General features: G+C 48.0%; 2 protein-coding genes across 5 annotated transcripts; one reads left to right on the top strand and one right to left on the bottom strand.

Moving 5' to 3' along the window:
* The first annotated feature begins 10,888 nt into the window (after positions 1-10,888).
* Slc2a4 (solute carrier family 2 member 4) lies at positions 10,889-16,543 on the top strand. Its single transcript, XM_047546221.1, has 11 exons — positions 10,889-11,151; positions 12,428-12,544; positions 12,655-12,827; positions 12,916-13,040; positions 13,153-13,268; positions 13,376-13,538; positions 13,642-13,829; positions 13,975-14,079; positions 14,228-14,329; positions 14,797-15,000; positions 15,500-16,543. Exons 1-11 carry the CDS (start codon positions 11,119-11,121, stop codon positions 15,701-15,703), a joined length of 1,530 nt encoding a protein of 509 aa, XP_047402177.1. The 5' UTR covers positions 10,889-11,118; the 3' UTR covers positions 15,704-16,543.
* A 419-nt stretch (positions 16,544-16,962) lies between these two features.
* Positions 16,963-22,862, bottom strand: Ybx2 (Y-box binding protein 2). 4 transcript variants are annotated; one of them, XM_047546224.1, is made up of 9 exons: positions 22,560-22,862; positions 21,817-21,880; positions 20,445-20,478; positions 19,391-19,594; positions 18,527-18,811; positions 18,239-18,342; positions 17,833-18,010; positions 17,439-17,523; positions 16,963-17,336 (listed from the first exon to the last, which is right to left on the bottom strand). In XM_047546224.1, the coding sequence occupies exons 1-8, from the start codon at positions 22,837-22,839 to the stop codon at positions 17,473-17,475; spliced, it is 1,200 nt and encodes a 399-aa protein (XP_047402180.1). In that variant the 5' UTR covers positions 22,840-22,862; the 3' UTR covers positions 16,963-17,336; positions 17,439-17,472. The 4 variants fall into 4 exon arrangements, with proteins under 4 accessions (XP_047402180.1, XP_047402182.1, XP_047402178.1 ...); XM_047546226.1 differs by having other exon boundaries at positions 19,391-19,480; XM_047546222.1 differs by lacking the exon at positions 17,439-17,523.
* Between the last annotated feature and the right edge of the window lie 1,783 nt (positions 22,863-24,645).

The raw sequence follows: 24,645 nt of genomic DNA, 5'->3' as shown, positions 1-24,645 counted from the left end.
GTTCATTGGAATAGATAAAGGGGAAGGAAAGGGGAAGGGGGGCAGGGGGGATGGGAATAGGGAAGACAGTAGAATAAGTCAGACATAACTTTCCTATGTTCACATGTGAATACACAAGTGTAACTCCACACCATGTACAACAAGAATGGGATCCTAATTAGAATAAGTTAAACTCCATATATGTATAATATATCAAAATATACTCTAGTGTTATATATATCTAAAAAGAACAAAAAAGGAAGGAGCTAGAGATGTTGCTCAGTGGTTAAGCACCCCTGGATTCATCTTTTTTTTTTTTTTTTTTTTTTGCGGTGCTGGGGATTGAACCCAGGGCCTTGTGCACTCTGCCAACTGAGCTATCTCCCCAGTCAAGCACCCCTGGATTCAATCCCAGATACCATAAAATAAAATATTTTTTAAAGGGTCTGGGGAGGCTGAGGCTGTAGCTCGGTGGCAGAGCACTTGCCCAGCATGTGTGAAGCACTGGGTTCAATCCTTAGCACCACATAAAAATAAACAAATAAAATAAAGTTATTCTGTCCATCTACAACTACAAAAAGTTTTTAAATGTTATTTAAAAAAATTTTTAAAAGGGGGAGCTGGGGGTGTAGTTCAATGGTAGAGTATCCCTGAGTTCGATTCCCAGTACTTCAATAAACCTAAAAAAAAAAAAAAAAAAAGAGGAATGCCAAAGAAGCATGTCTTCCAGGCAGCCAGATATGTCAGTACCATTTAGAAAAGGAATATTCGGAGTAGAGGTTGAGAGTAGTGTCTAGAGGTCAGATCTGTGGAAATACACCACAGAACAGGGATGGCCAATAATGATATTTTGAGCTAAACACTTGGTATGGGAACCCAATCAACCTGTTTGTTTATATGAAAATATCTTCTGAAAAACTGATACATGAATGAACTTTGGAAACTTGCAGTATTATTTTAATATTATGCAATATTACTTTAAACTGTGGAGGCTGGGCTGGAGATATAGCTCAGTGGGAGAGCATATGCCTAACATTTGGGCGACCCTGGGTTTCATCCCCAGCACCACAAAAACAAAAGCCAAAACAAAACCTTTTTGAAGTTACAGTTCAGTAATGCCTAGCATGCATAAGGCCCTGAGTTCTATACTCAAGTTAAAAAAATAAATAAAAATAAAAATAAAAAAAAAATATATATATATATACATATATATATATATATGTATTACAAAATCTAATTGGGCTGGGCATAGTGGTGCATACCTGTAATCCCAGGTTGGAGGACAGTCTGGACAACTTATGGAGACCCTGTCTCATAATGAAATGAAATAAACTGGGTTGGAGATGTAGCTCAGTGGTAGATCTCTTGCCTCACCATGTGCTGAGTTTAATCTGAGTACTCCAAACAAAATAACTAACCTAATGGGTAGAACCTAATACTGCTATACCTTAGGCATGTAATAAATTTTAAGAGTTCTTTTTCCTTAAAAAATAATTAATTGGTTATCTACTATGATACTGGTCAGACAAAGAAGTTAAGGATCTAAGGCAAATGAATATTCAGGTGCTTGTTGTTTGTTTTCTCTTTGCAGCACTGAGGATTGAACCCAGGAGTGCTCTACCATTGAGTTATGTTCCTTCCCAACCCTTTTTACTTTTTGTTTTGAGACAGGATCTCACTGAGTATAGGCAGGTTCAGAGCTTATGATCCTCCTGCCTCTCTCCCGAGTCACTGCAATTACAGGTGAGCAAAACAGCATCCAGCAGGATATTCTAGGTTCTAATTCTACCTCATTCAGGACTTTATTCTTAGGCCTCAGTTGTCTCACCTGTAAAATAGGGGCAATAATATCTTTGCCTGCTTCAGAAACAAGAGACTGGACCAGGTAATCTCCTGTGGTTTGTTTTTTTTTTTTAATTGAATTCAGGGCCTCATTCATACTAGGCAAGTACTCTACCACTCAGCCACACCCCTGTGCTATGATTCATTCTGGAGTGAATATTGGAGATATAGATTTGGAAAAAGATTGACAAAGTAGCCAGCTCAAGACTAAAATAGTCTTTTGTGACTCAGTGGTAGAGCACTTGCCTAGCATGTGCAAGGCACTGAGTTCGATTCTCAGCACTGCTTATAAGCAAATAAATAAAAATAAATAAAGGTCCATTGACAACTAAAAAATATTTTTAAAAAAGACTAAAATAATCTTGCCTTTGAAATCAGTTAAGGATAATTATGAGAAAAGTATTGTAAACCCATTTCTTCCATAAGAAAAAGTCCTTAATATTACTTCATTAAGTGTAAAAGTGTATTTTATTACACCACAACCAAGGATAATATCCCTGTTTCAGTCTTACAAAATCCATCAATGTAATTTATCACATGAATAAACCAAAGAAATAATGATAAGGCTACCTCAGTGATGATTTAAAAGCATTTGATGAGGTTGACTGTCTGCTTAAGAACTCTTAGCAGGGGCTGGGTTGTGCTCAGTGGTAGAGCCTACCATGTGTGCGGCACTGGGTTTGATTCTCAGCATCAAATATAAATAAATAAAAAATAAAGGTCCATGAACAACTAAAAAAATTAATATATTTATTTTAAAAAACTTAGCAAACAAAGATTAGAAAGAAATTCTTACACTTAATAAATAAACATTGGACTCATCTCTTTTGTGACTGGGAAAAGGACAAAGGTATCCACTTTTTTGTTGTGGTGATGGGATCAAACCCAGGGTCCTGCACTTGCAGGGCTCTACCACTGAGCTACAACCCAGCCCCAAGATGTTCTCCATTTCTGTAAAGTCCTGGAGGTCTTGACCAGTACTACAAAGAAGTAAAAGAAATATGTAGTACAAAGTTTGGAGGTGACAAAACATACTGACTACAGATAACATAATTATCTACTTAAAAAAAGGGCACGATGGCACATGCCTATTATCTCAATTGCTTGGGAGACTGAGGTAGGAGGATTGCAAGTTCAAAGCCACTCTCAGCAACTTAGCTGAGGCCCTAAACAATTTAGCAAGAACCTGTCTTAACGTAAAAAATAAAAATGGCTGGGGATGTGGCTAAGTGGTTAAGCGTCCTTGGGTTTAATCTCTGGTACCGAAGCAAAAACAAAACCAATAAATAAATACATCAACAGAAAGACTATTAAAACCAACTAATTTGTTCAGCAAGGTTGCTGTACAAGATCAACCTACCAAAACCAAATCACTGGTATTTTACTGTACCATTAATTACAAGCTAGAAAATGTAATAAGAGTAACTCAATTTGCATCAAAATTATACAATTTGACAAAAATTATAAAGCATTTAGGAATTGTAGTCATAAGATTACTCGATTAATCTTATCAGTGGAAAATTTGTTTTAATTCTTATGAAGAACATAGAAGATGATCTGAATAAACAGTTCATCCTCTTGAATGAAGGACTTAATAGTATAAAGGTATCAGATGTCCCCAGAATTATTTTGTAATTTGATATGTTACCAATAAAAATCCAACTGGCAGTCAGGTGAAGGGGTACGCACCTGTAATTCCAGTGAGTCAGGAGGCTGAGACAGGAGGATTCCAAGTTGTCTCAAAATGAAAAAATGAAAAGGGCTGGGAATGTAGCTCAATGGTAAAGCACCCCTGGTTTCAATCCCCAGTACCCACCCCCAAAAAATCCAATTGGTGTCTTATTTTGTTTTTTACAAATTTTGATAACTTTACCCCAGAATTTGTATGGAGCAACAAAAGATTACAGATGTTAAGCAGACACTAAAAAGGAAGAGTAACAAAGAGGGGTCTTGCCCTTCTGGAAATTTAAACTTGCTACAAAGCATCATGAAAATCAACAACATGGTAGTATTGTATAAGAACTGACAAATATACAAATAGAACAGAATACAAGTTCATAGACACTTGAATATATCAGAATTTGATTTTTTTTTTTTTTTTTTTTGGGTACTGGGGATTGAACCCAGGGGCACTTTGCCACTGAGCCACATCCACCACCCTTTTTATTTTGAGATAGGGTCTCACTAAGTTGCTTAGGGCCTCACTAGAATTTGATATTTTATAAATGCAGCCCACTAAAAGGAAGATAAATTGGATCCTTAACATTTCAAATAAAGATAAACTCTTGCATTATCAAAATAACCTACTGAATTTTTCATCATTTAACTGGATGAAAGGTAAAAGAAAGTCTTTGGGTTACAGAGATGGGAAAGAACATACACAAATTTTCAAACTCATGAACTATAAGGGACAAAATGGTCATTTTGATTACACCCAAATTAAAATTTTCTAATCAGTGAAGTTCATCAAGGAAAAGTTAATAGAGAGATGATAGGATGGTAGACGGATCATCAAACCTAGGGCCTCACACATCCCAGGCAAGCACTCTACCACTGACCTACATCCCCAGTTCAAGATGGGAGAAGATATTTATAATGTTCAAATCTGACAAGCAACTTATATCATTTTTCAAAAAGTGTTGCCAATCAATGAGAAAAATATTCCAAAAGAAAATAAGCCAAGAATGTAAGGAGGAAATTTGCAGAAAATAATCAAAGTGCTGACAGATGTCTAAAGGGATGCGTAAAGCTGGATCCAGTGACCACACCTATAATTCTAGCAATTCAGGAGGCTGGGAAGGAGGATCCCAAGTTCAAGGCCAGCTCCAGCAAACTTAGCGAAACCCTTAGTGACTTAGCAAGACCCTGTCTCTAAAAACAAACTAACAAACGAACACACAAATTAAAAAAAAAAAAAAAACAAAAACAAAGGGCTGGGGACATAGCTCAGTGGTATTAAACCCTTGGGTTGAATTCCCCGTACCAAATTAAATAAATAAATAAATAAAGGAATGATTCGGTGCTGAGGATATTGCTTAATGGTAGAGTATTTTTCTAGATCTGGCAAGGCCCTGGGTTCACTTTGAAGGAGAACGAAAATAACAACAAAAAGGTGTGTATAGATGCTTCAAGACACTATAGCTAACATAAAAGACTGACCATCTAAGTGTTGGTAAGGGTGTGGAAAAACTGGAACTCTCACACTGCTGATGGAAATGTAAAATAGGACATTCACTTTGGAAAGCAGTTTGGCAGTTTCACAAAAAGTAACGTATACACCTATTTTATAATCCAGGTATTTTGTTGTTGTTGTTTCCTTTGTGTGTGTGTGGTATTGGGGATTGAACTAAGGGGTGCTCTGCCACTGAGCTAAGCTACATCCCCATTCCTTTTTATTTTATTTTGAGACAAGGACTTGATAAATTGCTAAGAGTGACCTTGAACTTGCAATCCTCCTGCCTTCTCTGGGATTACAGGCATGAACCACTGTGCCCAGCATAACCCAGCTATTCTACTCCTAGATAGTTTCCAAGAATATGAAGACACAAGTCCATACAAAGACTTACACAGAATGTTCATAGCAGCTTTATTTGTAATAATTCCAAACTGAAAAAAACTCCTTTATCTACCAGCAGATGAACAGATAAACAAATTGGTACATTCATGTAATGGAATATTATTTACCAATAAAAAAGTATTATAAAAATAAATTTATAAAATTCATATTATATTATATGAAATTATATTTATATAAAATTTATATAAAATTATTATAAAAAATAAAAACTCTTCTGTACATGAATCTCAAATTTATTAGTTTTTGTGCTCAGTACTAAAGATTTAACCCAGGAGCAATTTAACATTTGGTTGCATCCCCAGTTTTTTTTTTTTTTTTAGACTTTTTTTTTTTTTTTTTAGGGTGCTGGGGATCAAACCCAGGGCCTTGTGCTTATAAGGCAAGCACTCTACCGACTGAGCTATCTCCCCAGCCCCTACATGTTCTTGTTAAATTGTCAAAGCTGTCCTCAAATTCACAATCCTTCTGCCTTGGCCTCCTGAAGAGGAGGCATGCACTACCATACCCAGCTCAAAATCATTATATTAAATGAAATGTCAGAAAAAAAGAGTCCATTCTATCTAATTCCCATCAAATAAAACTTTAGAAAATGCAAACTAGTCTATAATAACAGAAAGCAGGTCTGTGGACTGGGGTTGTAGCTCAGTGGTACAGTGCTTACATAGCATGTGTGAGGCACTGGGTTTGATTCTCAGCACCACATATAAATAAATAAAATAAAGATCCATCAACAACTAAAAAAAATATTTAAAAAAAAAGAAAGAAAGTAGATCTGTGCTTGCCTCAAGAAGGGGGGGTGCAGAAGGAGGGATTATAAAGAGACACAAGGAGACTGGGTATGATGGATATGTTCATTATCTTGATTGTGGGAATGGTTTCACAACTGCATACATGTTGAAACTTTTCAAATTGTACACTTTAAATATATGTTGCTTACTGTACATCAATTATACCTCAATAAAGTCGAAAAAAACTATGCAATTTATTCTAAGCATTATATGAATATTATATTATTCCCCTTCATTAAAACCCTAAGATGCAGATACTATTATTATCTCCTTCTCATTTTACAGATGAGGTATATAAAGCACAAAGAACTTAGGTACTTAACAAATGGAACAAAATTAGTAACAGATCTGGGGCTCAGTTCAATTTAGGCCCACATTCATACTCTACTGTGCAGTGTCTGGGTGATGCTGGCTGAAAGAATACAGTGCAGCAGAGGTGTCCACACTGCTGAGAGTATAGAGACTGGTACAGCCATTCTGAAGAACAAGTTGGCAGTACTTAGTCATATTAGGTGTAAGAGTACCCTATGACTCAGCGATTCTGCTTCTGCAGATAGTTATAAATACAGACAGAGTCGTAGTCATAGACAGACACATCTTCCAAAGAAGTTCTAACAGAAAGCCCAGCATAGTGGTGCATGCTTATAATTCCAGTGACTGGGGAGGCTGAGGCAGGGGGATCATGAGTTCAAAGTCAGCCTCAACTTAGTGAGACCCTAAACAGCTTAGCAAGACCCTTTCTCAAAGCGGGGCTGGTGAGAGGCTGGAGTTGTAGCTCAGTGACAGAGAGCTTGCCTAGCAGGTGTGAGGCACTGGGTTCAATCCTCAGCACCACACATAAGTAAATAAAATACAGGTCTTTCAACAACTAAAAGAATATTTTTAAAAAGGTGGGTTGGGATATATATATATGGTACCACATTATTTGTTGTGGTTGGGTGACATGGGTACCCATTAATGGGATTGTTAGTAGGTAAAATGTGTTGTGATCCATGGAGTATCATGCAGTAATAGCTCTGATAATCATAGACCACAAGTGGATTTTACAAACTCAGTGCTTGCTTACTGAAAATAAGTAAGGTCATGGCCAGGGGCATAACTCAGTGGTAGAGCACATATTTAGCATGTTCAAGGTCCTGGATCTGATTCCTAGCACACACACAAAAAAAGTAAGACCAGAATAAAATACATGACAAGATGGTATTTACATAAATCAAAAATGTCTGCATACAAAATCATTTATATTTTGCAAGAGTACAAACTTAAAAATGAACATTAAATTCATTGAAATGGTTGCCTTTTGAAGGAACAGAAAGGAAAATGGGTATGGAAATATATATATAACTTTAAAAATAAAGTTGGGTGGGTGGTCAGTGGTGCACACCTATAACCCTAATGACACAGGAGGCTGAGGCAGGAGAATTATAAGTTCGAGGCCAGCTTCAGCAATTTAGTGAAGCAACTTAGCAAGACCCTGTCTCAAAATAAAAAATAAAAATGGCTGGGGATGTTGCTTAATGGTTAAATGCCCCCGGGTTCAATTCCAGGTACCGAAAATGAATTTAAAAAGATACAATAAAGTTGGGTGCCCAGACACACACCTGTAATCCCAGCAACTCATAAGGCTAAGGCAAGAGAATCACAAGTTCGAGGGCAGCCTTAGCAACTTAGTGAGACCCCATTTCAAAATAAAAAAATGAAAATGACTGGAAATGTAGCTCAGTGATAAAGTACCCCCAGTTCAAACCAAGTACCAAAATAAAATGAAATAAAAAGAAGACATAGGTCAATGAAGACAATTTGCTAAGAACTGTTATTAGTTCAGTCTTCTGCACCTAAGACTAAAATATGCAAACAAAATACAGGGAAGGGATGAGGGGGAGAAGGTAGTGTCAGTGAAGCTAAATGGTCAGGGATTCTTCCCTAAAACTGGAAGCCAAATGGGAGGTGAAGGTGTGGGTGAGGGACTATCCTGACTTTCTCCTGCCATCCAGTCTCTTACTTCCTTAGCACAAGGGCTTAGAAAACAAAAGTCTGCAGGAATTAGCTCTCCAAGACAGGGTAGCTTAGGAAAGTCTACAAGGGGATCTGAGATAAACCAGCCAAGGATCACTATAGAAGATCGACATACACACAAGCTGCAATGCAAAACTCCTTGTTGTCATGGAGTCTCTCTTTCCCTTCTTTTTAATTCTCTATCATTTAACCCCTTCCACCTTTCCTGCCATTTTTCCTCTTCTTCCTTCAACTCCTTATTCTTCTTTTAGCTCCTCTTCTATTATTCCATCACTTTTTCCATATTCTTTAAACTCTCCTATCTCCTTATATCCAGTTCTGACTTGCTCTTCCTGATTCCACTTTCGCTGGTGTTTAAACACCTAGAAAGGTCCATCCCTGAGAAGCATCAGGAATGAACCTGGCCCAAAGTGGCAGGAATGCAGAGCACTGGACCCCAACTCTACAACCACCAACTGCACTGCAGTGGCAGTGTGTGCCACTCTCCAACTCTTCTTTTTTCATCTTGGCACCTTGTTCTACTGTTTTTTCCTCTCCCTACCCTTCTCCTTTTGTAGTATTCCACCATCCCTGGTTCTCCTTTAACCTTCCTGGTCAGTCCCTCTCCTACCATCAATCTGTTTTCTTTCTTTCTGCTCTTAAATGATTGTTGCTCTCCAATCTGCATTCTCCTCCATATGCACCAGACCCTCATTGCATTCTCAACAAAAATGTATTGAGTCCTCTCCCAAAGCTGAGTACTAGAGGTGCAGAGAAACAAGATGACTTTCTTCCCTTGAGGTTGCATTACAGAAAGGAGGAAAAATCAGTGATAACAAACTATGTATAAGGACACAGACCTTTTTGGAGGAAAGTCCAAGAAAACTTCACAAAGGATGGAGAGATTTTTTTGTTGTTTAATGATAAATATGGGACCTCAGGCATTCCAGGTTGTAGTGATTCATATAGCAAAGGCACCAAGTGAAAGAACACAGTGGGTTCCCGGTACAAGAAGCAGTTAGGCATTGACCATGAGAGGAAAGGATAAAAGACAAGAGTGATAGATAAGGCAGAAATGAAAGCAGAAAGTTAGGAGGGTTTGAAATTTACAGTGGGGCAACAACAGAAATGTAGTGACTTTGGGCTACAGCGTAGTTAGACATTTTTGCAGTACTGGGAATTGAACACAGGGAGCGCTCTGTCACTGAGCTATATCCCCAGCTCTTTTGATTTTTTACATTTTGAGACTGGTTTCGAAATTGAGATCCACTGCCTGTCTCCCGAGTCGTTGGGATTACAGGTGAGCGCCACAGCGCCGGTCTTCCAGTTTTGAAAATTGCACACTACCTTCCTTTTAACGGAAGAGGAAAAACATTAAGACCAGTCAGAGATATGGTGGTCCAAAGTGGCAGAATACAGGTGGAAAAAAATGAAGACGAATGAAAAACGGTCAGAATAACAATGTTGGTGTGGAGGGGTGCAGGACAGGAGGAATCAAACATGATCTCTAACATGGGGGTGACTAGTTCACTGGGATAAGGAAGTTAGGACGAGAAGCAGCAGATTTGGACATGCAGATGTTGTGAACTACCCCTTTACAACGATAGCTGCACACCTGGGTCTGGAGCTCCAGAGAGACTTGGCTTGCGCGTAACTGAAGCCTTAGGCAGGTAAAATGCTCAGGGACCTTCGGTATGGTCCAATTCCCTGAGGCTCCTCGCTCTCCCTCCAGGTGGCACTACAACCCCGCATTTCTGAGGCGGTTTTCTGAGAAGCGCGCTGTCTAAAGTCTAGATGTCAGGCTTTTCTCCCTAGACCCGTTGACCGTGGGTCACGCCCTCTTCGCTGGGGTTTGGCTGGGAATACAAATCGGGAGCAGGCTCTGGAGAGAGTGTCGTCCACGCGGCCAGCACATGCGTGGCGGCTCAGGGGCCTCAGGGTTGGTAGCGTGATCGGCATGAGCACCTGTCCCTTGGGACACCTCGAGGAACCAATGTGGAATGTGTGTAGAGGACTGACCCAACAGGCAGTGTATGGAGCAGGGATGCATGAAAAGAAAGAACCGCGGATGCACGGCCACCGGACCCACCAAGAACGGAATTTCCTGGCTCCCAGAGCCATCCCGGCGTGGGAAGTATGTCGCGGACCCTTTAAGGCTCCATTTCCCTGCCCTTCCCCGCCCGGGACAGACCGGGACACCAGGGACCTGACATTTGGCGGCGCCTAATGTGTGAGCTAAAAATAGCCGCCGCTCGGGGTTACTTCGGGGCATTGTTTTTCACCCACCCCGCGCGCCGACTCGCACGCTCTGTGTCACGCTATTGGAGTTACCCCTCCTCGGGCAAGTCCACCTGGCCCATCCCCTAGTCTTCGACCTAGCAGCCTGACCCGCCGAACTAGACTATAAAAAAATGTCTGCGGATCTGTATCTCGGGTGGTGGGCGGAGTCCTGGCACGTGGGTGGGCGGGGCCTTTCGTTTGGAGAATCCTGCTCTCAAAAAAACTTTCCGGCCTGAAGCTGGCGGGAACCCGAGGGGCGTGTCTCGCCAGCGGTAAGGGGGCGTGGTTTCATCGGCCAGCCCCATTAATTCAAGCCAAACTCTAAGTCCCAGGTTTAGCGAGGGGGTGTGGCCTTTTGGGGTGTGCGGGCTCCTGGCCAATGGGTGTTGTGAAGGGCGTGGCCCGCGGCGGGGCGGGAGTGGAGTGGCGGGGGCTTCTCTCCTCTTTTCCCCCAGCCCGGCTCCGCCAGATCCCAGGGAGCCCCGCTGCTTTCCGTCTCCTTCACTTGTGGCTGTGGGTCCCCCCAGACCCGCCCTCCGCACATTGCTCCAGGATACCGGTGGTCCCCGCGCCTTTGCCTGTCGGACCCGGGTCAAAGACCACCCCAGTTGCCTCTCATCACTGAAGCTTCTGCACTCCAAGTTATTCTAAGACAAGATGCCATCGGGCTTCCAACAGATCGGCTCGGAAGTAGGGTTCAGCATGCGGGGGCGGGGCGGGAGCAGGTCCCGCTTATCCTGGGCTGGGGTCGTGACTGGGGTTAGCCAGGGGGCGGTCCCTGCACAGGCGCAGGGGGTGGAGGTGGGGGGCTGGCTATTTATACCCATCTGGATAACCCGTGACTGTCAGATTCCATTCCCGCCAAGAGACAGAGTGGGTATGGGGGACCTTTCGGGAACTCAGGCCGCAACTGAATTCTACCCAGTTCAGAGTGGGTCTCCTTTCCTACTACGCGGAGTCGCGCCCTATTCCGGGACACCCTGTTCTCGATCCAACTTGGGAAATATCTCCACATCCGGGAGGGTCTGACCCACCAGTAGCTGTCAGCCTGTCCCGGAGGCTCCCAGGCAGTGTTTCGAGGACTGGAGGCTCTTCGTGGGCCCCACCCCCCACTCCTGGCGGATCTCCAGGACGTTGAACTTTCTCTTGGCCCGTGGTGGGTGGAGGGGCAGAGGGGAGTGTCAGCCCCCCCTCTCCCAGCTCAGGTTTCTGCTCGGAGACAGTCTGTGCCGCCAGCGAGCAGCCACCACTGCCACCGCCCCTCAGGCCACCATCCCTCCCTCTTCCCCTGGGCATGGCTTTCCTTGGCAGAACCCGGGCACAGCCCCCAGCCCTTGGTCCGAGCTTAGGAGAGGGGAGGCCAGGGCAGAGAAATAGAGGGACATCCCCAGAGGAATGACTTGGATGTCCTTTTTGGAATTGGCCTTCTTAGGCCTGTTGGGGGACTCCTGAGAAAACCCCTAGAGAGGAGGGAACAGGACAGTGGCTGATGATAATAATGCACTTGTTAGTTTATAAAACTAGCACTGTTAGAGTTACTGTAAACATTCGATTTTGATTTTCACAACACTTTCACTGACAGGTAAACAAGGCAAGCAACATCGCCTCCAGCTCACAGAAGAGGAAACCTAGGTTCAGAATGGGGAAGTGACTTGCCCAAGGTCATACAAATCTGAGCCTGTCCCAAGGTCACAGGGAAATTAAGAGACTTAGGTCCTCAAACATTTCTCTGCCTTGTGGACTCAAACATCCAGTTTCTCCTCCATGCCCTGGTTACCACTGGGTTCTTTGTACTCCTGTTTACATTGAGATCTTTGTGCAATTCCTAATATGGCCCAGTTTCCCTCACCCAGCCTGTTGGATGGAACCCAGCATCTTCAAGGCTCCAGCTGGGCCCAGGCCCCTGGAGGAAGGAAAAAAAGCATGATTCCACATGACATTCCCCTCTCTGCTTATGCCTGTCCAGGATGGGGAACCCCCTCAGCAGCGAGTGACTGGGACCCTGGTCCTTGCTGTATTCTCAGCTGTGCTTGGCTCCCTGCAGTTTGGCTACAACATTGGAGTCATCAATGCTCCACAGAAGGTGAGGGGTCTGAAGTTAGCAGGGTAGGGGTGCCCAAACAAGGACAGGAGGTCTTGAGGGGTTGGAAAAGGAAGGGTCTGCAGGGAATCTCTACTGTGCTGTACCTCCAGGTGATTGAACAGAGCTACAATGAAACGTGGCTGGGAAGGCAGGGACCCGAGGGACCTGGCTCCATTCCACCAGGCACCCTTACTACCCTTTGGGCTCTCTCCGTGGCCATCTTCTCTGTGGGCGGCATGATTTCCTCTTTCCTTATTGGCATCATCTCTCAGTGGCTGGGCAGGTATGGGGCTGGAGGGCAAGGGTGGGGGAGTAGGAAGGGAACCACAGCATGGGTCCCTGACACAGCTCCGCTCTTGTTTGCTCACTAGGAAAAGGGCTATGCTGGCCAACAATGTCCTGGCGGTGCTGGGGGGCACCCTCATGGGCCTGGCCAATGCCACTGCCTCCTATGAGATACTCATTCTTGGACGGTTCTTCATTGGCGCCTATTCAGGTACCCATGAGCACCACAGCCCTGTCATGAGCCTGGCTCTTCTTCATCATACTTGGGCTTCCAAATGGGAGTGGGCAGTTGCCCTGAGCCCTCTCTTCTTCCCTCTTCTCAGGACTAACATCAGGGCTGGTGCCCATGTACGTGGGGGAGATCGCCCCCACTCACCTTCGGGGCGCCTTGGGGACACTCAACCAACTGGCCATCGTCATTGGCATTCTGATTGCCCAGGTGACTAGGCCTGGCCTGGTGGGGGACTAGGCAGGGATTGGGGTGGATCTCCAAGGTCAGGCAGGGGACATGAGTCACCTGCTCTCCTTCCCAACCTTCTCCCATAGGTGCTAGGCTTGGAGTCCATGCTGGGCACTGCCACTCTATGGCCTCTGCTTCTGGGCATCACAGTACTTCCCGCCCTCATGCAGCTGGTCCTGCTGCCCTTCTGCCCTGAGAGCCCCCGCTATCTCTACATCATCCGAAACCTGGAAGGGCCCGCACGAAAGAGTGAGTCACATCCTGCGTCTAGCCCAGTCCCATGCCTCCACCCGACTTGCTAGCACCTGGCCTCCTCTCAGGCCCTATCAGGCCTGACCCTCCCCATCCCCAGGTCTGAAGCGCCTGACGGGCTGGGCCGATGTGTCTGATGCGCTGGCCGAACTGAAGGATGAGAAACGGAAGCTGGAGCGAGAGCGACCACTGTCCCTGCTCCAACTCCTAGGCAGCCGCACCCACCGGCAGCCCCTAGTTATTGCAGTTGTGTTGCAGCTGAGCCAGCAGCTCTCAGGCATCAATGCTGTATGTATGGAGCTGCCAGCAGGCCTGGGGAGGGGAGAAGGGAGCTAACCTCCTTCATTAACACTCAGAGTTAGTCCAGTTTGGTATGGCTGGAGTAGAAGACAGGACAGCTCTGCCATCAACTCTTCTTCTTCCTTACCTCTAGGTTTTCTATTATTCGACCAGCATCTTCGAGTCAGCAGGGGTCGGGCAGCCAGCCTATGCCACCATAGGAGCTGGTGTGGTCAATACTGTCTTCACCTTGGTCTCGGTAACTACTTGCCTCTGGAATGGACTGCACCACAGGATTCACATCATGGGGGTTCTGGAGGCCCTATTCTTGGCTATCCCCACCTGTCAAAATGTTCCCACTTCCTGTATCTTGAAGGTCCTCTGCCAAGGCCTAACTCTTCCCACAGGTGTTCTTGGTAGAGCGCGCTGGGCGTCGGACACTCCATCTCCTGGGCCTGGCAGGCATGTGTGGCTGTGCCATCTTGATGACTATGGCTCTGCTTCTGCTGGTGAGGCCTGGGGGGCTGGGGGGCCAATAGCCCAACCCACGGGAATGACCCCAAGGTTCTGTGGCTAGCCAGGGCTACTCCTTAACATTCATGCCTTCAATCCCAATCCTGGGGCTGCTCATATGCCAGGACCGTGGGTGCTTGGCTATAGCACAAGTCTGTCAGCTAGAAGAAAGAGCCCCTGTCAAGCCTCAGGAACAATAATTCCTAAGGACTCAGGTTTAGAGCCAACAGGGAATCAACCATCATGAGTTGAGACCAGAATGTTCCCTCTGCCTTGAATCTACATGGGGCAACCAATATAATGTCAGTGCTCAGAACTGCTCCAGGGCCTGTTCTGATGGAGGTTGGCAGGCCCCCCACAAGCTGCTGGGAAGGGTAGATTTCAATTTTCCTGTGGGTCAAATGCAAGGAAAGATCCAGAAAAGCCTGAACCAGATTTCCCACCTTCCCTGCCTCGTCCCTAGGAGCGGGTTCCAGCAATGAGCTATGTCTCCATTGTGGCCATCTTTGGCTTTGTGGCTTTCTTTGAGATTGGCCCTGGTCCCATCCCCTGGTTCATCGTGGCCGAGCTCTTCAGCCAGGGACCCCGCCCAGCAGCCATGGCAGTGGCTGGTTTCTCCAACTGGACGTGCAACTTCATCGTTGGCATGGGTTTCCAGTATGTTGCGGTAGGTCCCCCATTCCTGCCCCAATCTCCCACACTGGAGAATAGTGGGGGGCAACACAGCACTATCCTGCTTACTTTCTAATCAGGGATCCCCAACCCTAGGTAGGTAGTCTTTGGATAAATTTGGTGGAGTTGCTCCTTCAGAATCAAAGGAAAAATGCGGCAGAACTAGATTGGATAGTAACACAGGTGTCTTTGGAACAAACCAGTGGCATAACTTAGACCAGGAATAAAATTATTTAAACTTCATATTAATACTACGAATGGCTGGGAATCTCCTCTGAGTGTGATATGGGATGAGAAATGGGTCTGGGCTCAGACAATCAATTTTTCATTGTAAATCTTCATTTCTGGTCATTTCTATTGCCCCTTGAAGAGCCACCTATTTCTGCAGTATCCCCAGCTCCCTATGAGGATATTTAGTTCCTGGCTTGCCTGAAACCATCCCTTCCCATCCCACGCCACCCTACTCTGTCAACACCTTTCTTCACTTATCCCAGGATGCTATGGGTCCTTACGTCTTCCTTCTATTTGCGGTCCTCCTGCTTGGCTTCTTCATCTTCACCTTCTTAAAAGTGCCTGAAACCCGAGGCCGGACGTTTGACCAGATCTCAGCCGCCTTCCGACGGACACCCTCTCTTTTAGAGCAGGAGGTGAAACCCAGCACGGAACTTGAATACTTAGGGCCAGATGAGAATGACTGAGGGGCAAGGCAGGGGTGGGAGAGCCAGCTCTCTCCACCCCCAGAAACCCCCTCCTTTCCTCTGCAGCACTTTAACCCTCTCTTCCCCATTACTTCCAGGGTGGAGAAAAAACCCTGCAACCTGGTAGAATTGGGAAGCTGAAGGGAAGGGTGGTCTGAGCACCCCTTCATTCCCCTCGTGTGACTCTTTTGGATTATTTGTTGTGGTTAGGCTGTGGCTGTCAGGGTGGGCTGTTCTTCCCCCGCCCCTTCCCACCCAAGACTCCGAATACTTCCATCCCCTCTAGAGAAGAGGCGGCTCTTTTTCAGTGGAACAAACTGAAGCAGAAAGCAGGACATGAGACCATAAGTTGAGTTTCCCACCACCTTAGACTCCTCCCACAATCTGGCACTTTCACTGAATTATTGCCACACACTCTGGGTGAAGGGGGCTCTATCTTGACCCCTCCAGGACAAAGGACTCACCCTCCCAAAATCTAGCCTTTTCTCCCTCCCTGCAGGCTCAGCTTTTCAGGGTGAGAGGGAACACAAGGTATGTACCCTCATGTGGCGAGAAGGGACAGTAAGCATCTGCCTCTAAACTTGGGGCCCCATCTCAGTTGTTCCCCAAGCCTGCAAGTGGGGGCCCTAGCTCTTTCCTCCACCTCTATTCTGGAAGGGTGCTGTCCCCATAGGCTTTTGACCAACTGAGGGCAAGAGGGAATTTAAAAGACTTTCTGTAAACAGTGGATGGGAAGAGACTGGATATTTTTGTATTTGTTTGAATGGTAGGGAGCAGAAACCAAAAGGCTATTGTACTAAATGTGTATATATAGATTCATCTATAAAGTCATTGTATGGAGATGAGCGTCCTGTCGTGGAGGCACTGGAGGATGGCTGAGACAGGGACTACAATCCACTTTGCCTGCCCCTCTTCCTCCCTTTGTCTTGCCTCAGCTCCAGGCCTCAATCCTCTAGATGCTGTCACTCATGCCCACTTCCATTACTTTTTATTGCTTTAATAGTAAATGCTCAATAAACTGTAGCTGCAAGTGCCAGGCACTGCAAGGGAGGCATCATCCCTGTTTGACAGGAACAGTGAATCTCATTGTTGAAGGCACTTGTCAGAGCTGCACAGCTAGGGCACTGGAGCAAAGAGTCAGGGACAGACTCTGCTGAATGCCTATATCCTCTCACACTTCACCTTCCATGGTCCTGAAGTAATTACCAGTGATCTAAATTCTCCAAAACATAAAAGAGGCAGAGACTAAGACGACAGGAAAGCCTGTTTTTGTTTTTACTGGAGGCTCAGGTGGCACATGACAGTTCATAAAATGGCTTCAGAGGTAGGGAGTTGAAGGGAAACAAAAATAAACTGGGTGGGAAAGAAAAGCAACCAGGAGGAGGTAAGAGCTGGCTGGTTCCTTCTCAGCCTGACTTAGGGGAGGGAGTTGATGCCTCTGAACACGAAGGATGGAACCCTTCCTTCAACCCTTGATAGGGAGAGTGGGGAAAAAATGCAAAAGGCTGTTGCTTTAGCCCTCCTGAGTCTCAAGGAAAAGGGGAAAAGCCGGTCTTTGATGTCATGAGTTATGGGAAAGGAGGGAGGGGGTGCTGGGTAGGGTACAGGTCAGTTGGAAAAAACTGGCAGATACCTAAGAGAAAAAAAGAAACAGACAAATCATGAACATTAACTTATTATGACCCAGTCCCCAGCCTTCTTGGCCACTTGCCCTCTGAAAAGAGCAGCCTCTCACCAGATGGTAGCTCTGGGTGTCCTTTGAGTTGGAATCACTCCAGTATGGTGGTGGGGGGGTCCCCACTGTTGATGGGGGCTGAGGTCTAGAGAAAATGGTAGTCAATTGGGCTTCCTGTTCTTCAGTCTCCAACTCCAGCCTTCTGCCTTTCCCTTTTCCCCTCCTCTCCCAACAATTCCTACAGTTCAAGCTGGTGCTAAGGCTTCAAGCAGAGCTGGGGTGGGGGTGGGGTTCTGTGGGGGGTAACATGGCTTGATTGCCTCTGCTGGGGCAGGTAGAGTGCCTGCCAGGGATGGACCTAGCAATCTACATGAAAGGACAGGGAAGTGGCACAGTGATAAAGGGAGGAAGGGACAGTTGGTCCCAGCCTTTCTTTTCATTGCACTATCCTCACCTCTGGGGCTGTGGGCTGCCGGGGACCAGGGGGCTGCTGCCGTCGCCGCTGGAAGTAGGGGCGGTTTCGTGGGCGCTGGGGTTCAGGCCGGGAACCATCAGTGGGGCCTTGGCTGGGCTTGGTCTCACCATCCCCACCTTCAGTGGTAGGCTGCTGAGGTGGCCTGGGGCGGAAAGGCCTAGGGAAAGAAGGAGCCCTCAAGGGACCAGAACCCAGAACAGACCTCTTCTCTCCCTAGAACTTCCCCATTCCCATCTCCAGAAGACAGGCTTTCAGCTTAAGTCCTGCTTTCCTCTGTGCACCTCTCACCATGAACTTTAGGCACTTCATAGAAATCTTCCCCTTTTGCAGAGACTGAACACTAGACAGAAAAGGGAAAGACCAAGCCCCAGAAAAGGAGTCTTACCTTCGGTATCTGGGCCGGAATCTGGGTGGGGGCACCCGCTCATCTCCCTGCTGTTGGTCCACCTCTAATGGGGCTGTCTCTTTGGGTTCTACCCCATCAGTGCCCTGGGAATATACAAAGGCCTCGGTGAGCTCTGGGGACCTTGGATGTCCAGGGGCCAGGTTATCCCTAGCTCTTCCCAGCTCTCAGTTCCAGTTCCTTTGGGGACCCCGTAGTCTCTAACCTCACCAATTCCCACTTTTGCCCAGAATGTGGGTAGATGGCTCCCTTACTGCAGCTTCCCCTCACCTCTATAGGCTGCTGCTGGTTAGGGGGCCGAGGGCCTCGCACAAACCGTCGTCGGTAGAAGAAGGGTGGTGGGCGCCGTCGTCTAGGCCTCTGCCCTGAGTCCTCAGCCCGCTCCCCTTCACTACCAGGTTCTGTTCCACCTGAGGGAGCCTCTGCCACCATGGGTGGTGGGGCAGCTGGGCGAGGCCGGGGGATGAATCGGCGGAATCTACGTCGATTGGGGGCATAGCGACTGCCCTTCACTGGCACCCCCCCGGGCCCAGTTACATTGGCAGCTTCTGCACCCTGGAAATGTGGAAGGGGAATGGTCAGAACCCCCAGGACAGATGCACGACATTTGCAAACTTGCTGGAATCACTGGAGTCTCTTCTGTCTTCCAGCCTAGTCCCCTCTCCAGCTCTCTTGTGGCTCCTCTTACACTTATCCAGCTCCCCCACCCTGCCCATGGACAACAGTGAGTTGGTACTCATCTGGGAAAGAACAACTTGTGCTTTTGAAATAACTGTTATGACATGCCCCACCCCCTTAGTTTAAAAGACCATGGGGTGGAGAAAGGGCTGGCAGCTACCATCCATCTTTTACTCCAGAGGACTGACTCGGAAGCATCCTGCTGGGGATGGCCCCATACGAAAAACAGATATGGCAGTGCTTGGTGAACTACTGAGAAGAAACCTAGATACTACTGACAGAAGACAGGGATACACTCTTTAGAACATCCCTAGTATTAAAACAACATCCTGGTCAGAGAACACAGCCCCATTCCCAGAAGCAGAGCTGGTCCCAGAAGGGTCAAAGCCTGGGCTGACCTCCAGGCCACTCTCCCACAAGCCTGGCCAACTCTAGACCCCACAGCAGCCCCCAAACCTTCTCTCCTTCCACGACATCAAACTCCACAGTCTCCCCATCTCCAACGCTGCGCAGAAACTTCCTGGGGTTGTTTCTTTTAATAGCTGTCTGGTTGGGGGAAAGGCCATGAGAAAGGTGAGGGCAGCAAAAGCAGTCTCTCTCACCCTTGCTGGGTCCACCACCCAATTCCATTCTTTTCAACATTTTACTTGGGGTCCAGAGCTGGAGGACAGAGCCAAAGATGGTCAAGGTTTAGTAGGGGAGGGGCTGGGGTGTAGGGTGTAGCTTAGTGGTAGAATGCATGCTTAGCATGTGAAAGGCCCTGGATTCTATACCTGGCATTGCAAAAAGAAAAAAAAAAAAAAAGTTTAGTAGAGGAAAGTCATAAACTAGGGGCCTGGGGATTCACTGAGAAGTTACCACTCTTCCCAGGATACTCTCTCCCTTCCCCCCTTTACCCCTTAGGGACTTCTAAAGGGGAGGCAAGAAATATGAAATCAAAAGTATAACAAAAAGCAGAGACAGTCTTAAATTGCAAAATGGGTAAAACATACTGTGCTTCTTACCTCAATCCCAGAGATCTCTTTCCACCAAAGCAGTGGTTCTCAAACTATCGAGCATCAGAATCACCTGGGAGCTTGTTAAAACGGTGCCCAGCCCCAAGGTCTGATTGATTCGGTAGCTCGGGGTGGGGCCTGAGAATTTGGATATCAGGTGATGCTGCTGGTGGTGGTGGTACAGGGACCACACTTTGAGAACCACTGCACACAAGTCTCTCAACCTGAGTTCTTTCTCTTGGAAAATTGCCTGATTCCTTCCTGTGGTGTTAACAGGTCCCAGTAGGTGGTGAGCATGTAGTGCCCAGAGGGCAACACACACTGACAGCCATTCAGTAACCCAACACAACTGGGGCTAATGGATGATACAAGCACCTGAGACAGACGGGAGAGTGGCTATCTCCACCTGGGTGGCCGTTGAGGAGCCGGAGAAAACAGACTGCAGCTAAGGGTTATGGGAAAGGCCTTCAAAGAGAGGGCCAGTTCCTCCCCTCAGAAGCCAACCTAGCTCTTACCTGATGAACAAAGACATCCTCCTTGGTGTCATTCCTGCAGAACAGGATGGGTCGTTAAGGGGGTGACTTTAATAAGGCACTCAGTTCTACTAAGGCCTCCCTAGCTGTCCATTCCTAAGATTGGTGGGCCCATCTTCTCCAGATTCCACTTACTTGGGGGTTAGACAGGAACCCCAAAAGCTGGTATGGAGAGGTACATCTAAAGCCTCAGTGAAAATCCTGGACTTCAGGAGGAAGGAATGGAGGGGAAGGCAAAGGCACCTTGAAAGAGCCTGGGCAGCTCTTCACCTACCCAGTGCTCCACCTTCTACCCCAGGGGCACCTTAGAACCTGCTGGTGCTGGCTGTAACTGTTTCTGGCCAACCCACCCCTCCAGTCCCTACTGGGGCTGGAAAATTCCACAGTCTTCTTTCTACCCGCCAGAGGTGTGGAACAAGTTTGGGAAGGAGACAAGACGTCAGGAACTTGCTCCAAATAGCCACAATCTTATGTTCATCCTCAGCCTGGAAGTAAATCCAGTCAGGCTCCCTCTCAACATACAGAGAGACCAAGGACAAGAGGAAAGAAAATATCCATTCTCTATCATTACCTTGCCTACAATCCTGGTTTATCCTAGAACCTCAGTAGGGTGAGGGAGAAGAGAGGGACTCTTCACAGGAACCTGTCTTTCCCAGAACAAATGTTCCAGCTTTAAAAGCACTTGTATCTGCACAAAGGTCAGTCTGCTAAGAGAGAACTAAGTCCTCCCAGGAGGGTTTGGCTGGGCAGGGTGCCCAGGCTGGGGAAGGCCCCACTCGGGGGCTCTGCTCAGAATGCACCACCATAACCTCTCCCAGGGCTGGAAGGGGAGGGGCTGCTAACTGAAAAGAAGCAACAATCTCTAGCTGGACTACCTCCTTCCCTCCCCCTACAGCCAGCCTCAGTCCCATCAGGTGGAGGATTCCAATGAGTCACAGCTCTTTAAGGGAGATGAGTCGTGAGGGGTGCCTCAAGTGCTTCCCTTAACAGGAAATCAGTGATGATTCCAGTCCAAAGCCCTGAGGTGCAGAGAGCCCCGTAATTCCACCCCAAAAAGCACAGCATGCTAAAAATAATGAGAATTCCTGAAGGTGAGACAGTAGCTAGGAAGGTCAGAACCAGGTTTGCCAAGTTCCTGGATCATTAATCCTCTGCTGCCCTTGAAGATGTGGAGGAGGCTTCATCTTGCCACTAAGCACAGATTTGTGCTGTGGTTAAAGACTTTCAACCAGCGTCAGCTGGACATTGCAACCATGTGCCTTGGCAGGGGTAGAGATGATGTTGGGAAGGTGTCCAGTCCCACAGGCCAGTTTGAAGACACCCATTCCACCCTCTCCCTGGGTTCCTCAGATACCTGTTGATGAATCCGTAACCATTCCGGACGTTGAACCATTTGACAGTGCCCAGGACTTGGATTGCTGCCAGGCAGAGATGCAGTGGGGATAGTAAGATGGGGGAAGAGATGGAGTTGGTCTGAGTTTTGAGACACTCCAAAATCTAACCTGACTTCCTATTAAGCTTATTTTCAGACATCTAGGTTTCACTACTAGCTTTAAGGTATTCTTAGACCAGTTCACCAAACTGAATCATTCACACAGGAGGCTTAGGCTTTCAAAACCCAACTCTAAGGCATGTTCCTCACATCCTATAATTCCAGGCCCTTCACCTAGAACCAAGTACTCACCTGATCCACTGAGTGCCACCCTCAGGTCATAACTCAAGAGCTTTTCTAGACCTCCCAATGTAAGGGGCCCCAGTGCACCTGCTTCCCAGGTTCAGAGGTTTTTAACCCATGCTAACAAAGTCAACTCGACCAAGTCTCCCGCCTCAGACGGGAGGTCGAAATAAGAGGTTTTTATTCTCCACCCCAAGACCTTAGCTGAACTTGCTGGCCCCGCCCCCGCCCCAGCCCCGGAAGGCACAGATTTCCCTCCAGGGGAATCCACTTTGGTCCGCAGTTACTAGCCCAGTTAGGCCTTTGGGCCTCCGGGTCAGGCTCATCTTCCACTCTCCAGACCCTGTCAGGCCCCAAGTTTCCCCTCCCCCAGTCCGCCTACCCCTTAGAGCCGCCCTGGCGCGCGCGCCCCCCCCCCTCACCCAGCACCGGCTTGTCCGCCTGACTCCGAGCCGGGGGCGCGGGGGTCCCCGAGGCCGCCGTCACCGGGTTGCCAGGGGTGCGAGAGCCTGGCGCTGAGGGGGTCCCAGCAGCGGGGCCCGAGGCGGCTCCGCCCCCGCCGCCGCTGCCCGCCCCGCCGCCTGCTTTCTGCGGTTCTCCCGCGGGCACCGGTACCACCACTGCTACCACCCCTGCCGCCGTCGCGGGCACCGTCGCCGCGGGGGCCGCTGTCGCCACCACTGCCGCCTCCACCTCGCTCATCCCGCCGGGTCCAGTACCGGCCCCCGCCGCCACCTCCTCCTCCTCCTCCGCCGCCACCGCCACCGCCCCGGCCCCTCCCCCCGGCTCGCGGACCCGCCGCCCCGCTCGGTCCTCGCGCCCCGAGCCTCGCCCGCACGGCGGCAGCGAGCCCTGAGCCTAGGCCAATCGCAGCCGGCTGCCGCGGCGCGCGCAGACCCCGCCTCCCGATCACAGGCCAATCCTAGCCGCGCAGCCCCCCGGACCCTCACGCCCGCCCCGCCTCCCGGACTTCGCACTGAGTCGGAGGCCCCCGCCCGATGCCCCGTAAGTACACCTGGGCCCCGCCCCTCTAGCGCCACGTGACCTCCCCAGCCCAACCCATTGGCTGATAGCTATTTTCCCCTCCCCCCTCCGCCCCTTTCCACCGGCCGCGGGAAATCAAACGGGCTGGTTGCGCCCCCAACCGCCACCTGGCTTCTGAGCGAAAGGCGGGGCGGGGCGGGGGCACGGCTCCAAAGGTTGCCCCTGACGACCTAGGTGGAGCGCGACTGTCAGCAGCCTCCGGGACCTGGCAGTGAGAGGCACTGCTCCTTCTGAACCTCCAGACCTACCATGCCCGCACACTGCCAGGCGTAGACACTTTCTCCCGGACACCACTGTTAGTACATTCTCCTTAGAGAATGTCCCAGCACACCCGGGTTGACTATCTGCTCGCAGGGCGGGCTGGAAAGCACCGCAAAACGATTTTCACAACTCACAGTTTTTTTCACAAGCCTGGGCCCCACGTTTTTATTTTGTTTTTGAGACAAGGGGTACATGTAGCACAAAGCACAGTTTCGCTGAGTTTTGATATGTCTATCCATGTAACCAACGCCATAATCGAGATGTTTTCCTTGCCCCAGGAAGTTCCTTGGAGCCTCTTCCAGATAATCCCAGCATCTTCACTTGTCACAATTCGAATGGCTCCCACCCTACTGTCTCTCACGTCTGTGTGCGGGGTGAAGTCTCTGGCCTTGGCACATACAGTTTCCTCTGCTTTGAACGTGTCCCCCGTGTCTCTAAGGGTGGCCCTCTTCAAGTATCAGCGTACATATCAGTCCTCACTATCTCATCATACATTATTTTAAGGCATTTTTGAAAATATGAAATGATCCTATTTGCTTATTTAATCTACTCCAGTCCTACGCACATACGCTACACATTGCTCAATATTTATTGAATAAGTGATCCCTAATTCACAAATGAGTCGACAGATGACTGGTTTGAGGCTCGTCTCGGGTTTCTTGGAAGTCCAAAAGTCCATCCTAGGAGCCGCAATCTCTCTCCCTAAAATAATGAGGCTCTACAAGTAGCTCCTCCAGAACATCCACACGGAAGGACGCGAGCTTCTCTGGGCAGCGCGTATTTTCAGACAGGGCAGCAATCCCCAGAGCAAGACACGTGCCACCAGGCGCAGCTAATCCTGCCTCACGTCTGTTTACCCAGTGCTTGCATCTGAACCAAGGCCCCTGTCCTGCCTCAGTCGCAGCCGCAGCCTTTCTCGATCCCGGCGCGCCCTCTGCCGGCCAGTGTCGATGGCCGCCAGGTAGCGCTTGTTGCTGGCGCTCCACCAGCTACTCAGCCCACCAGATCCACACACACCACCCATCCCGCCTGAGAATTCTGATTTCCAGGGCATTGGCATTTTTCTGTTGAAAAAGAGAAAAGATGAGCAAACAACTACAAGGCGAGGCGGTGAAGGATACAGAAATGACCACGCCTTCCTTAGACAACTTGTTCACAGTTTACCCATGGCCAGCTTCAAGCTTAAGGGAAGCTGAGACCAAG

This window comes from Sciurus carolinensis, chromosome 3 (genome assembly GCF_902686445.1).
Source record: "Sciurus carolinensis chromosome 3, mSciCar1.2, whole genome shotgun sequence".
In the NCBI taxonomy this organism is placed as follows: Eukaryota; Metazoa; Chordata; class Mammalia; order Rodentia; family Sciuridae; genus Sciurus; species Sciurus carolinensis.
Note: the sequence above shows the minus strand (reverse complement) of the source record. Positions and strands in the feature narration are given on the sequence as shown.